The sequence below is a fragment of the Pseudopodoces humilis genome, chromosome 2 (assembly GCF_049639895.1).
Source record: "Pseudopodoces humilis isolate 2021_Gansu_Grassland_sample_001 chromosome 2, ASM4963989v1, whole genome shotgun sequence".
In the NCBI taxonomy this organism is placed as follows: Eukaryota; Metazoa; Chordata; class Aves; order Passeriformes; family Paridae; genus Pseudopodoces; species Pseudopodoces humilis.
Window position 1 is genome coordinate 78,139,891 of NC_142201.1, and position 15,187 is coordinate 78,155,077.

At 39.2% G+C, this 15,187-nt stretch overlaps 1 protein-coding gene across 6 annotated transcripts in view; it reads right to left on the minus strand.

The window, feature by feature from the left end:
- The window catches only part of CEP295 (centrosomal protein 295), a 43,564-nt gene extending 30,713 nt beyond the window's left edge, over positions 1-12,851 (minus strand). For all 6 annotated transcript variants that reach the window (XR_015772007.1, XM_014252740.2, XM_088052062.1 and 3 more), the window contains exons 1-8: positions 12,793-12,851; positions 11,041-11,174; positions 10,127-10,327; positions 8,199-8,323; positions 7,343-7,436; positions 2,441-2,554; positions 1,407-1,547; positions 117-300 (exon numbers count right to left, since the gene is read on the minus strand). Coding sequence is in view for 5 of the 6 variants with exons in the window: in XM_014252740.2 (XP_014108215.2) it covers positions 117-300; positions 1,407-1,547; positions 2,441-2,554; positions 7,343-7,436; positions 8,199-8,323; positions 10,127-10,327; positions 11,041-11,148 (967 nt within the window). In the remaining variant the exon portion in view is untranslated. The remainder of the gene's footprint in view (positions 1-116; positions 301-1,406; positions 1,548-2,440; positions 2,555-7,342; positions 7,437-8,198; positions 8,324-10,126; positions 10,328-11,040; positions 11,175-12,792) is intronic.
- Positions 12,852-15,187: the final 2,336 nt, after the last annotated feature.

Here is a 15,187-nt window from a genome sequence, read left to right on the forward strand (position 1 = left end):
TGTGCCAACTATGAATAAACACACGGCCTCACTACCACCTGGACCTGGGAAGAGGTATCTGCAGAGCCTCTCCTTTGCTGGGTACCAGATTCAGCAACCTCCAACAAAGAACTTACTCCTGTCTTCACTGTACATTTCTTCAAATGCAGACTCCAGTTCTCTCTGCCATTCTTCTTTTATTTCCATGCGTTTGTATGCTGGCACTGAAAGCTGAGGAGGCATCTGTGCGACAACTTGTCTCCTGCGCATCCGATCCTGAGCTTGCATTTGCTCCAGTTCTTCCAGGAGTCTTTCCCTCTCCTTTGAGAATAAAGAAGGGATAACATCAACCTTCAGTGTTCACATTCAGCCAGCCACATATCAAGATTGATACAAAATGCTTCCATTTGGTTACCATGACTTTTGGTTAATGTTCAAAGTTAATCTTATTCTAGGGAGAAAGTGCTTCCTCGGGAGAAGGCTGTATCAGCCTTTAGACACAGGAGTCATTAAAAATACTACCTAGAAGATTTGATGTTAAATAAAGGATCAGACTCTATACCTGTAGGCCAACTTTCCTCAAGAAAATTAAACCTGTTTTATAACATAAATGAGTACTTCTTTTGCCAAGTGACTTTTGTTAGTATATAATTCAGCAGTTGCTACTTTTTAAGATGTAAACTAAATACTCTTTGACGCATGGAGTATAATTAAGAGCTATTAAAAAAAAAAAATTTGTTGGGTTTTTTTTTTCTGTTAATTTCAGGACCACCAGTAATATTTCCAGAAATCCCCAATTTAGTTTGGTTACTCATTCAGGGTCAATCATATCCCAGCTGATAAAAAAACCAAGCTTTTCTTTTTCTAGCCACCAAAAATACTTGTGAAGCTATCAGACAATAAAAATATTTTGAGTGTAGAGCTCAGTACAAAGACTTTTCTCAGTAGTTAAATTTTTATTTCTTAAAGGAAACTGTTTCAACATTTCCAAACTTGCACGCTAACAGAATGTCAGTCTTTAAATAAAAACCTTGAAAAGTTTTCAAAGAATAAAAAACCTCGTTACCTTCTTAGCAGTAATATCTTCCCCTGAAGAACAGAATCACTAACTCTAACTAAAGCTAATGTGGAAAAGCAGAACTCATCACTTATGAAAGAAGTTTTGCTTGACTATTACCTGTTGGTTAATAGCTGGTCAAACATTCAGGTGACAAAAATTAAGAGGATGTTCTTTCATTCTCACTCCTTCCAGATGCCAGAGCAAGCAAACAGATTTTGACTTTTTATTTTTCAAAGACATTCTGAAAACTTTATTTAGTCCATCAATTTCCCTCCTGTAAATGTAATTCCTCTATTTATCACCTACTTGCAACATACTTAACAGTGGTCATTCTTACATTAAAAACAGGCAAAACTACTCCGCCTACCTTGGCCAGTTGGATCTTCTTCAAGGCATGACTTCCTCTAACATGTGCCTTTTCAAGATGCTTTCTTCTCTCCCTCTCTGCCTCCCTATGTAGTTCCTCCAAACGTCTCCCTTCTTCTTCAGCAGCTAGATGAGCATCTGGCTGGCAGTCAATCAATAGTTTAGATCACAAAGTTCTTTTATAGTTTAAAGCATATGTAACAATTAATAAATGAATAATTCTGCAGCAAAAGCGCTTAAAAAAAGACATACAATGCCATATGAACATCCTTGAATGTTTATGCTGCAAGGAGAACCAAAATAATTTTTTACCTTTGGAAAAAAATTCATAGTTATGTACTTTGTAAATTTAGGTGACAAAGTGTTCCAGTTTCAAGCTGTACCAGGGACAACCATTTACATGATTTGTTATAGCAGGGCAGTAATTTTTCCTACAATACATGGTAAAATGAATGATATGGTCAACATTACAGATTGAGTACTTCTATCCTCATGGTTTGGTTTGAAACAATGGGGGGAAAAAAAAATCCCTGAAATATCTTCAGTTTCAATTGGGAAATCAGAAACAATCTGCAACTTTCAAAGAACAAAAATCTTACTAACATAAAAATAAAAATATACTTAGGGAAAAAAAGTCAATCCAAATAAGCAAGGCAAACACAAAGCAAGTCTGGGAGTATATTGCTAAAAAGAGGGGAAGAGAAAAGCAGAGCAACTGCAGCTATCAATTCAGCATAAGCCATAAGTCTTCCAGTTTGGGTGCTTGAACATCATACCAGTCTTGTGATCTCACCTTCTAATAAAAGCCTGTTCACAAGGAACTGCCAGGTGTGATCCCTTAAGTGACTGAGCACCTAACAGGTTTTACAAGCCTGCCCACCCAAGAGACTCTTTAAGTAGTGTTAACAGCTGTTTTATACAAGTTCATATCTTTAAAGGGGTTCTAGAAAATCCATCAGCTGATATCCGGACAATGTATGCAATGTAAAGAAACATATATGCAAGACTGTAGCACAAACTCTTGGAATTAATCACCTGATCTCCATCCACTTCTCTGTCCACCAAAGCTTCAGCAATATGATAACGTGTAACAGAAAAGTTTCCAGCACCACAGGACTTCATAGCAATGATCTTTTTCACTTCAGAACTCTAGGAAGAGAAGTACAACTACAGCTGTATCACAGAACAGTATCTCTACCAAAGCAACTAAACAGAAGTGATCTGTATAGCTAAATTATTATTAAAAGAAACCCATTCCACCAAATTCTGTCCTGAAAATATTGTTTAAAACCTTATATACATGTAATAATTAATAAACCACATCAGCACAAGACAGATCTAGAGGGCTTTAATAATAACTGAGAGCATCTAACAGTCTCCAGCAGACTTCTGCACAGAAATTGACGCTCATCAGCGTCATCTTTCAAAACCACTAATTTAAAAGCACTTGAGTTTAATGCATTAATACAAATCCCACTTAAAACAGCTGTCACATTCACCTCAGAGCAGGGCAACCACAGATGCACAACATAATTATACCCAACAGCAAAGCAACACGTGTCAAGTACAGACTTCCTTTGGGAAACTCAGAGCCATTATGTCCAATTTATTAGTTGACCAGAAAAAAGAGCATTTTCTGTAACTTCACTGTAAAGTGTCTATTCACAGAATGCTAAGTTGCTGCGGTTTTTTAGAAGTTTTGGGTACACTAACACATTTCAACTCTCTTCTGGAAGTTTGAACAATAAGCCATCCATCTACCCTCCCTCTTCTTTGGTTTAGCCTCACTATCTCAGTAGCAAAGTAGTGAGGTTAGGTAACTCAATATCCTGTCGGACCTGTCTTTGTACTTAACATCTCCTCCATTAATTTTCTGTCAGCTTCCTTTTCCTTCAACCTTCTCCTAAAAATGTGTTCTTATCCACATTAACTAAACTGGAAAGATTCATAGCTTGAGTGGTCTAAAACTAACAAACTAACATGACCATAAAGAAATGTACACACACAAAGAGCAGCATTAGTTTCAGGAATATCTTGAACTTATCTCTGCATAAGAAGAGGCATACAAAATTTCAGTATTGACCATCCCTATTTTATGAAGACTGTAAAAGCAAAGTCTTTAAATGAAAATCAAAGAATCATAGAATCATTTATATTGGAAAAAACCTTCATCAAGTCCAGCCATTAACTCTGCATTGCCAAGTCCACCACCAAACCATGTTCCTGAATGCCACAGCTAACATCTTTTAGACACCCCAGAAATAACGACTCCACCACTTCCCCAAGCAGCCTGTTCCAGTGCTTGACAAGCCAGTAAAGAATTTTTTCCTAATATCCAGTCTAAACTTCCCCTGGTGCAACTTGAGTCTATGTCCTCTTGTCCTATCAATTTTTACCTGGGTGAAGAGACCAACCCTCACCTGGTTACATGTAATCTCCTTTCAGGCAGTTGTAGAGAGTGACAAGGCTCACCCTGAACCTCCTTTTCTCCAGACTAAACACCCCCAGTTCCCTCAGCCACTCCTCATCAGACACGTGCTCCAGACCCTTCCCCAGCTCTGGACACACTCCAGCACCTCAACATCTTTCTTGCAGTGAGGGGCCCAAAACCAGTAAAACTACCTTTAGCCTTAACAGCAGAACTTCCTTGGTCCTTAAACAATATTACTGCATGTTATTCTAGTAGGTAAAAAAAAATTAACTGCTAAATTTCTTAATCAATAAAAATCGTAGCAATTGTAACAGATCAACAGTAACCAAACCACTTGCAGATACTGATTATAGCTATGAAAACAGACAAGTCCCAGGGCTAAACCTCATTAGCCAGATTACCAGTGCTTGCCCTGTACTGGGTTACTTTCAGAATGTACAATTAAACATCTCTTCTGATTTATTTAAAAAATTTAAAATTAACAAATCAATAACAAATAATTATTAATTACATGTAAACAATCAAACTCCAGAATTTTATTCAAAAGTTGTGAAGATGTCAGAATTACACTGGAGGCTGCAATTTTCCAGTTAATATCAGAAGAAATTTAGGTTGAAAAAAATTACCATACTTCCATCACAGTTTTGTAACTCCTCCCTTTTTTTGTCTTTCCTTCCTTCAAAAAGCAAATAATTCTATACTAAAATCTGGCAAAACTGAAGAAGCAAAGTATCATGAAATGGGACAAAAACCCAACAAAAAACCCATGATCGAAACTCTACAAATGCTATGAATACTCAAGCAGAGTATCGTAACACTTTTTAGGTTTTATTTTCATTTCATAACAATCTAATAGATCATGTAAGAAAAAGTAAGTTTACAAGAACTCAGCAACACTTTTCAATAAAGTTGTGTTTACAGTTTAGCTTCAATTAAGTAACTTTTCATTTGGTCTAGCTAAATATGGCCTCAACTCCAAAAATCTGTAATTCTGAGAACCAAAATGGGTTATGACATTAGAGTAAAAATACTTCTTTTCTAACTGGGTAAAATAACAATAATAGGAGAATCTTTAGAGAATGTTTTTTATATTCTAAGTAATCATGCCATGAAAATGTGTCCTAGCTCCGTTTTATGAAATTATAGTCAATTGTTATTGCAACAGAACATCAGATTATGATTATAGTTGCATTTAATAAGCTCCTTATGCAAACTGATTCAAAAAAACAAGCAGACTTATTCAGATGACCCTGTAATTCCCAGGTTTAAGCTAAACAATTTAAATTCAGTGCCTTTTGAATAACACATTTGCAAGACAAAGCTCTGGATTTACCTTCCCCCAACTGACGGTCAATACCTTTCAATACCTTTCGTTTTCTCTTGAAGCAGACACAGGAATAAAAATCTCTCAGTCTTTCAATTACTTAACATTTTTCTCCATAAAGTACATGGCACCCAATAACTCTTCAAAGAAAATAACTTTATTCTTAGCCCTGTGCCCTCCAAGCCATAGGTCTATAACTAAAGGATTAAAATCTAAACAGATATAAAAATTAGAGAAAAGACTTAAAGTCAGCTAGTCTTTAAATAGAACAAATTTATATGCTGTGCTATACTGAAACAGAGCAATCTCTTTCGTCAACAAAAACTCAACATGTCTGCAAAATTAGTGATACAATTTGCCATTATCACAACATGAACTTCATAACAGAAACAAAACCCACATACTATAGAAAATCCAGATGTTTGCAAACTCTGCTAAACCAAATTACAAATCACGTTTGTTGAAAAGGAGAGTAAAGGACATTTGCTAATGGCTGGAAATGCATTAAGTTTTGGAAAGGAACAAGATTTAAATAGAGTACTAACCCAGACATGTCATCCAATGCAATTGAATATGCAATTTTGGTTTCACCAGAACCTGGAGAAACCTGGAAACAAAGCCTTATTGCTTACCCTGGTGACAAAATACTAAAGAATGAGGAGAAAATTCTGCATTTATAAACCAGAAAGAAGTGCATTATTGATGTTACTAGCTAAAAGTATTAAATAAAAGTATTACCTATGAAGAACTGCATCATTTTAGTTGTTATGGAGGTTAGCTGCAGTTATGGGGAAGGTTTAAATAAAATGTGACATAAAGACACATTCTAAACTGCAGAAGTTACTACAAAGCAAACCCACAGCACCTCACGCTTTCCAAACAATGCCAAACTGAGCAACAGAAGCACCCGAAACCCAGGAAATAAAGAGTCAAAGCTTGGACTGATACAGACTTCACCTGCTATACACCAGACAAATCAGGAACACACCCTGTGGCACAACATAGAGAGGAACAGCAGCATGAAAGGGTGTGTGAATTTACCTGAACTTTACCAGACAGGACCTTATTCCAGATGTTCTAAATTTCAATACTGCATATACTTTACCAGAAATAACCCCAAACTTTACCACTCCCTTACAACACTTGCTTTAATCTTTACTCATATCCAGCTTACACAACATGAAAACCCTTGGGCAGCCAATGAGAAGATCTAGAGAGAAACTGGCCATGGGTACTCCTTCTAATCATTCTTAGAACTGTGAGGGTCAAACCTTACTCAGTTTTTCCAGATACAACACAAAATCCCTATCATCCTGCACTCTAACCTATACATACGTGCTGGGCTGTGGCTGGGAAGAGTTTTGAAAGCTTCACTGGCTGTGAGAGGGGCTAGTGTACCTCAACCCTTTAGTTTGAATATCCTGAACCCAAAGATCTAAAAGGGCACAACACCACATGAGCCAACTTAAAATTCTGCATTCATGAAGTTCTATAAGTTAACTCCAAAGTAAAAACGCACATCATGTTCTTTCTGCAGCTCAGGTCTGCAATGCTACAGAAAATTCTACATGTATGCACAAGCTCTATGAAATCAAATCAGCATGAATGGGGTACAAAGCCACCTCAAAAGGCTGCAGCCTCCCCAATAGACTTGGGTGATGGTTTCCTATAAAATTAAAGAGTTTCCCCTTTATTTAGTACTTCCTACAAGCAAAAGAAACTGAAGGGAGGAAAAAACCCAACAAAGCTACCTTACAGCTAAAAAGACAGAATTGTCTTTATTACAGAACTAAACAAAATGCTGCAAACTGCATCAGCAGGACAGAAGCTGAGGAGGCATATAATGTACAAGCTGAGAGAGATCATTGTAAAGTCTCATACCACTGAGGCTACTAAATAAAAATGAGATATGATGAAAGTTTAAAAAGACACATTAACCACAAAAATACGAGTCTGATTACAAGAAACAAAATTCACATATAACAAGAGATCAATACAGTACCCAAGCTTAGTAGCAAGAAACCTGCTAATATGTAATTAATTCATTCCATTGTTTTTTGCTGAACCACTCTCCGTACAATATGCAAATACCAACTCTGGATGTCCTGTTGCGAGGAGTCAGACCAATAAATATGTATGTTACCCTTGAAATTGTGATCACTGTTGTATCATGGATATATACCTCAAATGGACGTGGAGGAGGAGGTGGCAGGCTTGCAACTTTGGCTGCTCTTTGTCTTTCCACTTCTAGAGCACGTTTGCGTGCATCTGTTCGTCTTGGGGAACAAAAACAAAACAAACCACAAAAGAGAAGAGAGATGGAAAATGACCCAAGCAACAGTGACAGAACAGTGCAAAATAAAAGGTAAATCTAAAATCAGATTCCTAAGTAGCTGCATGGAATGCTCAGGCCATAGGCATGGGGAAGCGTATTACGAAGACAACAGAACTTAGACTGGAATGCAGCATTAAAAATCACCTTGTTCAAGTTATGCAAAAACATTAATATATACAAGCATCCAAAAAGCAATACAAAATCTCTGCTTTTGACCTAGGTTTGCAGAAAGCATTGTGTACTTCAACATACTTTAACTGCTTGAGTGTACACATACTTAACTACCTAATTTACAGGTCTTAGCTCTATTCAAGCAAAACTATGCCCAAGAGGACACAGACCATTTTCCATGCCAGCTCAAGTCAAGTCTAATTTACTTAATTAAAAGAAGCCCATGACAAATGCACTAGGTCCTTTTTCCAGGTGTTTAACTATCAGGAACTGGCCTGACAACATTTCATTTCATATGTCACTGAACTCCTGGAAAGTCTATAAGGCCAGCTTGAATATCTGATATTCTTGTCTTGGTTTTAAAGCTACAATTTTTATCAAAAGCCACAAGCTTTGTCCATGAGCATCAACTCTCTTACCCATAAAACTTCAAGACTGAAAAAGCTCCAAGCAAGAAGCATCAACATTTTTGTCTTTCACCTTGTGACACTGTAAAGTTCATTCTTAATAGAACAAAATAACTATTGCATACCTGGCTTGCTCACGAAGTAATTTTTCTTTCTGGTGCTTCTGCTCTATCAGAGCTTTTCTATGTCTCATCTCTGCTCTTTGTTTCCTTTCCTCTGCTTGCTTTGCCAGAGCTTCTAAGTCAGGTTCCTTAATATTAAAATATTGTAATCACTTAACAGAGAATTTTACTCACGTCTCATACTATCAGTATGATATTTCAAATTACATACTGCTGGTAAAAAGCACAAGCTCTAAACTACCTTCAACTGTATTAGGGTAAAATACTCTAGTATTAAACTTTTTCTTCTCTGCCATCTTTACTTTCTTCTTCTCCATCAACAACAGCAGAACCTGCCACATCCCTCAGCTAATTTAATCAAATATTGATGTAGAAATATTTAATTCTAAACCTGACATTTCTTCTGCATCAGTTTGATGAAAAGGATAATTAAACATAGTTATTTAAACACCCTGTAGCAAATGCAAACTAACCTGTGTAGAAGAAGCTGTTCTGAAGTGTTACTACCCTTCAGTCATCAACAGAAACATTTATTATTAGTTCTCTGGTCCTACAACACTGGTTCCACAGTTTTTTCCTAACTCACGCATCCTAGGATCAGAAAGGATTTTATAAAGAAGTTGATTTAAAGACACTGATATATGGAAAAATATAATGCTATTTTACTTGGGTTTAAATATCCTGAATAAATCAGGAAGTAAGCTACTCTGCAAAATCCATGTAAGAAATCTACGGCTGGTTTCTATAAACCTGATTCAGAGTCAAACCTATAGAAAAATTCTAACCAGCAACCTCAATGATCTCTCTAGCAAAGATTACACAATTTACAGGATTTTAAAGAAAGTGAAACCAGTTTATAGGAGCAGAATGAAAAAGTGACACCTGTCTGCAGTCCAGGCAAAGGCCTCTGAAGCCCTTACCAAGGCTTTCCATGTCACTGCAGCATTGAAGGGAAAAAGAATGTTAAGTGTATTTACTTAACATAGAGAAGATCCATGGTGGAGAAAAAAATGACTGTATTACTGGCATAACTGGGATACAGAGTCATTATGTACAATTTAGTCAAGTACAAACATACATGATCATACAACCTAATACAAACAGAGTAACTTTAAAGTTTGCCCAGCAAAAGCCTTCACAGATAGGCCCACAGACTATCGTGCAGGAAGATACCTGCAAAAAAATACATAACCACTTCTGAAACGTTTCCATTCCTAAAAAGTTGTCTATTTAGGTATCAGGACTTCAAAATCAGGAATGTTAAAGGAAAAACCAGCCAACCAGAAATTTTGGTATTTCTAAAACATCAAAATTGTCTCTGACAATATATACTGGTATTGACTTGGATAGATATTATTTTTTTTACAGTGGCTGGTATGAGGCTGTGCTTTGGATTTGTCATGAATACAGGGTTAATAATACAGAAATGTTTTTGTTATTGGTGAACAGGGCTCACACAGAGCCAAAGGCCTTTTCTGCTTTTTGTGCTGCCACACTGGTGAAGAAGTTGAAGTGGCTGGGAGGAGACACAGCCATAACAGGTGACCCCAACTGCCCAGAGGGCTATTGCATACCATCTGACAGCATGCTCAGTACATAGAGTGGGGGGAAGGAGGAGGACAGGGACAATGTTTGGAGTGATCATGTTTGTCTTCCCCAAGTAACCATTACACATGACGGGCCCCTGCTGCCCTGGAGATGGCTGAACACCTGCCTGCCCATGGGAAGCAGTGATTTAGCTGCTTCTTTTGCTTCGCTCTGTGTGTGGCTTTTGCTTTCCCTATTAAACTGTCTATATCGCAACCCATGAGTTTTCTGGCTTTTACCCTCCTGATTCTCTCCTTGATCCCACTGGTGTGAGGAAGCAGCTGTCTGGTGGTTGGCTAGTGGCTGGGGTGAAACCATGACACAATAATATTAAGCTCACTTACGTTCTCCTTGGCCTGTCGGTGACCCTCCCCAATCGCTCTTAAGCTTGATAGATACAGCTCTTCCAGGGCTTTCATCTTCTCATCCTGTGCCTTCTGCCATTCAGCTCTCAGTGCTTCCTCTAACTGATGCAGTTGTTCTTCTCTCCTCTGCTTTACCTTCTGCCTTATCTGGTAGGAGATATACTTCTGCTGCTCTCTGACCTGTAAAAATAGCAATTATGTTTGTCAGCAATTCAAGAAAAGCACAATACTTTTCGCAGCAAGACTTTCCACAACATAGTCTACCCTTCATCCAGCTCATGTACTATTCCATTCCTAATCTGTCTAGAAAACACTTTCAAGTTGCTGTTACCTTTCTCCAAAATTAATATAAAAAATAATAAATTTAATCTTAATTAGATGCTTCAGTTAAAGTCCAAAAAGTGACATACAAGTGACAAACAGCAAAAACTGCTTGGAATATTCTTCTCTCCAAAAATACAACACAATAATTTATGAGAGGTTCCTATTACAATTCAACATGGTTTAAAAAAATTCAACAACTATACCAAAAACTTCGCAAACACAGTTTATTATTTTTCACTTTATATTTTAGGCATTTTTTTCACAGAAAGGGTTGTCAAGCACTGGAGCAAGCTGCCCAGGGAAGTGATTGAGTCACCACCCCTTGAAAAGTTCAAAGGCCATGTAGATATCATACTTAGGGACATGGTTTAGTTGTGGACTTGGCAGTACTGGACTAATAGCTGGACCTGACAATCTCAAGAGTTTTTTCCAACATAAAAAATTCCACCATTCTACAATATTATTACCTTGAAATTTAGCTTACAGGAAATAATATTTTCAGTTACTTTTCTTAAATTATTTGTTACATCATCAAATGAAATACAACACATGGAAAAATACAGGCATACTTGTTGCAGCCTTAGTTTTCTTCTTCTTTCATATTCTTCCTTCAGAAACATGGCCTCTTCATTAGGACTAAGCCTCAATGTCCCAGCTGCTGCAAGTTTCCTCTTCATCTTTGGATATGCTGAATAATCAAGTTCTGTGAGAACAATGCAAAGAAAAAGAGAAGTTGTGCATAAATGACACCGGCAAAACAGCTATAAAAACAAGATACTGGCATAATGTTGTCAAGTCTATCATGGTATCTGTATGTGAGAGCCACAACTGTTCACATCTGTCCCAAGTGGAGCAGGACTTGACAATCCCAGAAGTCTTTTCCAACCTTAATGACTCTTAACTGTAATCAACAGCATTGGCTTTGTCTTTGTCAGTCGCAAAAGATAATGCTTTTGAACTACTTTGAGCTATGTACCAAACACTACAAGAGCATCACAGTCACAGTCTACTCTGTGGACCAGCCACAAACATTTGCAAAGTGAAGAGTGGACACCATTCCACTCCAGGGAAGATTTAAAAACAAGCCCACAAAGTACTGAAAGGCACACCCCACAGTAAAGCAGGCTGGTCACTCAGGTGATCTCTACTGAAATACTCTCATAACTGTTGTAGAGAAGACGTAAGATACAACAGCAAATTTGTTGATGTTTTTGGCTGCACTCCAAGGTTTTCTGCCATACAGGCTCTGAAACTCTAGCAACAGCCTGTGTACCAAGCATTTCACTGGAAAGCTGAAACTGCTCACTAACGAGTTTTTATTCAAGTTTTCCTAACAAGACAAATTTCCAATTATGTTTCTCTCGAGATTTTACTGTGAAACAAGAATCTTCTGGTTCTACAGACTTCTTCCCATTTTCCTTGTAATTACAATTTTCATATGCACAAAAAAACCCCAAACAGAAAAAAACAAAACAAAAAATCAACCCCCCCAAAAAAAACCCAACCAACCAACCCCAAACTTCTTCCATCTGATATGCAGCCTAATCTAAAATTCCCCTCCCCCCAAATCAAGCAAGATTTTTACTGGGTCTTTAAATATTTATAACCCTGGAAATATTTGCACGATACAAGCAAACATACTTTCAAAAGTCACTGCTTAATTTTTAAAAAAACTAGTGAGCAATTCATATAGCACTAACAGTGCTATATGAATATGAAAACAACATGCCACACCTGGAATCAATTCTTTTCAGCAACATATATAGTGATCTTGGTATATCTAGAGACACAGTATCACAGATAAAACAGCAAGACTGTAAAGAAATCAGGTGAGGTGTAAAGCCGGAGATCCGCAAGATACTTTTGGTACAGGGCTATTAAAGCAATTTGCAGCAAAAAGAGAGACAGTAGCGTCCTGGTTCCTGCCAGTCCTCCCTTAGTCACCCGATGAGGTACAGAAGTTTATCACGGCACGAAATTAAGTAGCAAATTACTACATTCTTTCTTTCTTTCTAGAGGAAAAATGTAGAGAATGACCAATGAATAGCCTGGACCTAAAGGATAAGAGCAGAGGCAGAGACTGCCGCGCTTGCCCGGCTCAGCCGCAGCACAACGCGGGTGCTGCGGGCCGGAGACGGCCCCGGGTCCGCTCGGGCCGCTCCCGCAAGTCACCGGGAGTCCCCGGCGGGGCCGCACCTGGATCCGCCCGAACTGAGGAGGGACAGGCCGGAGGGAAGAGAAAGTAAAACAGCGGGAGAAGGGAAAGGGGGTAAGGGAAGAAGCGGAAAAGGGGAGAGCAGAGCCGCTCCTCACGCACTCACCACCACCGGGGCCCTCTCCCTCGCCACGGTGCCAACGGCCGCCGCCCGTGCCACGTGACCCCGCGCCCCCACGGAGCAGCCAATAGCGCATGCGCCGTCTCCCGCCCCGCCTGCCCGAGCCCCGCCCCCGTCCCGCGGTGGCCAATTGGGGCTCGGGACGGCGCCGGGGGGCGCGCGCGGCCAATATAAACGCGGCGCGGTGGGGAAAGATGGGGTTCGCCCCGCCAAGGGGCTGCTGGGGGTGCATCGTGCGCCAGCCCCTTCCCCAGGGCCCAGCTGAGCGCGGATAGTGCCTTGCTCGCCTAACGCGGCGATGTCAGCGCGCACGGGGAGGGATCCGTCACCATGGATCCCTCACAACGCTGACCGGGAGCCCGCAGTCGGAGTTTCCAAGGGTTCGCGTGGGAGAGGCGCTCACTGGCCGAGCTTGAAATGCTGAGAGAGCGCAATAAAACGGAATCCTGCTAGTTCTGTCTTACAAATGTTACTTCTATGCAGCTTCTCTATTCAGAGCTCTTTTTGGTTGCACTGTGTTAGTAGGAGTATCATAGAGTCATAGAATGGTTTGGCTTGGAGGAGGACCTCGAAAATCATTTAGTTCCAGGCCCATTCGGGCTATGGCAGTGCCCCTGAACTTGTAGTGCTGCTCTGCCTATCTTCTAGGCTTGCCCATGTCTTCTACAATGGGTACATCTGTGTTGCTGCCTCAACCTTGTAGTTAAACCTTTCCTTTGTAAACCTAATTTTAAACTCGTGTCTGCCCCATGTAAGTCTGATGCAATGCTTGCTTCTTAGCTGGCAGCATGTAGTGATAGGCCAAGGGGGGTAATAGATTTCAACAAAAAGAGGTTAGGTTGAGATGAAACATTAGGAGGAAGCTCTTTACTATGAGGGTGGTGAGGCACTGGCACAGGTTGCCCAGAGAAGCTGTGGCTGCCCCATCTCTGGAAGTTGAATCCCCCAAGACCAGGTCGGGCGGGGTTCTGAGGAGCCTGGCCTAGTGGAAGGTGTCCCTACCCATTGCAATATAATGTAACATTATATTATGATGTTGTAACCAGATGCTCTTTAAGGTCCCATCCAATCCAAACCACTCTATGATTTTTCCCTCATTCTTCACCTTTCTTCCTGAAAGGAACCGTTGATCATACATGTAGAATTTGCAGTGGTTGGGATTTGAAAGTGGGCATATCAGATATCCTTAATTTATGAGAAATGTAAATGCTATTTGTATTGAGGGAAACAATTCTGCCACACGTAGAGATGAGGCAAGAGAGGCTGTGTTAGTCTGTTTCTTTGCATGGAGCACATTCCAAGGGTCTGAGCTGACACTACAAAAATGGAAGAAATGTTTGTGACTTAAAACAGACTAGGCACAAAGGAGACAATTAATTGTCTAGCGCTGAAACTTGAATGCAAAACATAGCTACTTTTTTGGCAGTTTCTTATAGAAAAAAGTATTTTATGCTAGAGGCTAACTTATAGTAACCCACCATATTGTGCCATACAAGACTGAAACCAGGAGGGCTGAGATTACTCAGTAAAACCTAGTGGTTTGATGCATGCAAATGCATGGCTGCACAGGAAATAGATTAAAAAAATACAGAATTGCAAAATGAAATACATCGGCATAAGGAGAAGAGGTAACATAGCAGTTTTGTGTGCTTTCTTCCCTGCCTTCTGCATTTCACTGCTAGAAAGCCTTCTTGTTTACAGACTTTTTCTCTCTGACAAGTGCCTGCAACTTGCTGCAAACTACTGACTGGAATAGCTGCTACCAAGTTAATACCTGATTGTACTTTAGACACACAGTTGTTTCACAGTATGCATATTGAATAAATTAGACTTGAGAAGTGGAATTCCAAATGGGTTTTCTAGTCTCCTTATTGGATTTTTTTGTCCTTCAGCATTTTCATGATGGCAGTGCTCTCCTCAATAACATCAGTTGTAAATAGCTTTATCCTGTAGGTCAACAGGTGACAAAAAAAGTCAAGACAGTCTATTAAGAGAGTAATTGAGATTATGGATTTTAGAATCCTCTACTTATAAAATGTGAAAGAGGTCAAATATATGCTCCTCAATTATACTATTGAATGAAAGAGATATTATGAAACCTACATGTGCTGGGTAAGAATTTTGTTTCAAGGGTGTTTTCTGTCATTGTCTTGCCAAATTATTTCTGCTACTGCTTAATTTATATACATATACTGAAAACCAGGGATTTTAATACTGTAATGTTCTCTACTTCTTACTACACACATTTGAATTGCAGTATTACAGACCTGCATTAATTCCTTCCCCCTGTGAAGATGATATTCCTTTCATAAAAGGTGAACAGTGGTGCAGCAGTACTAGTGCATTTAGTCAGGGATATATAAAACTGAAGGTACTAAGC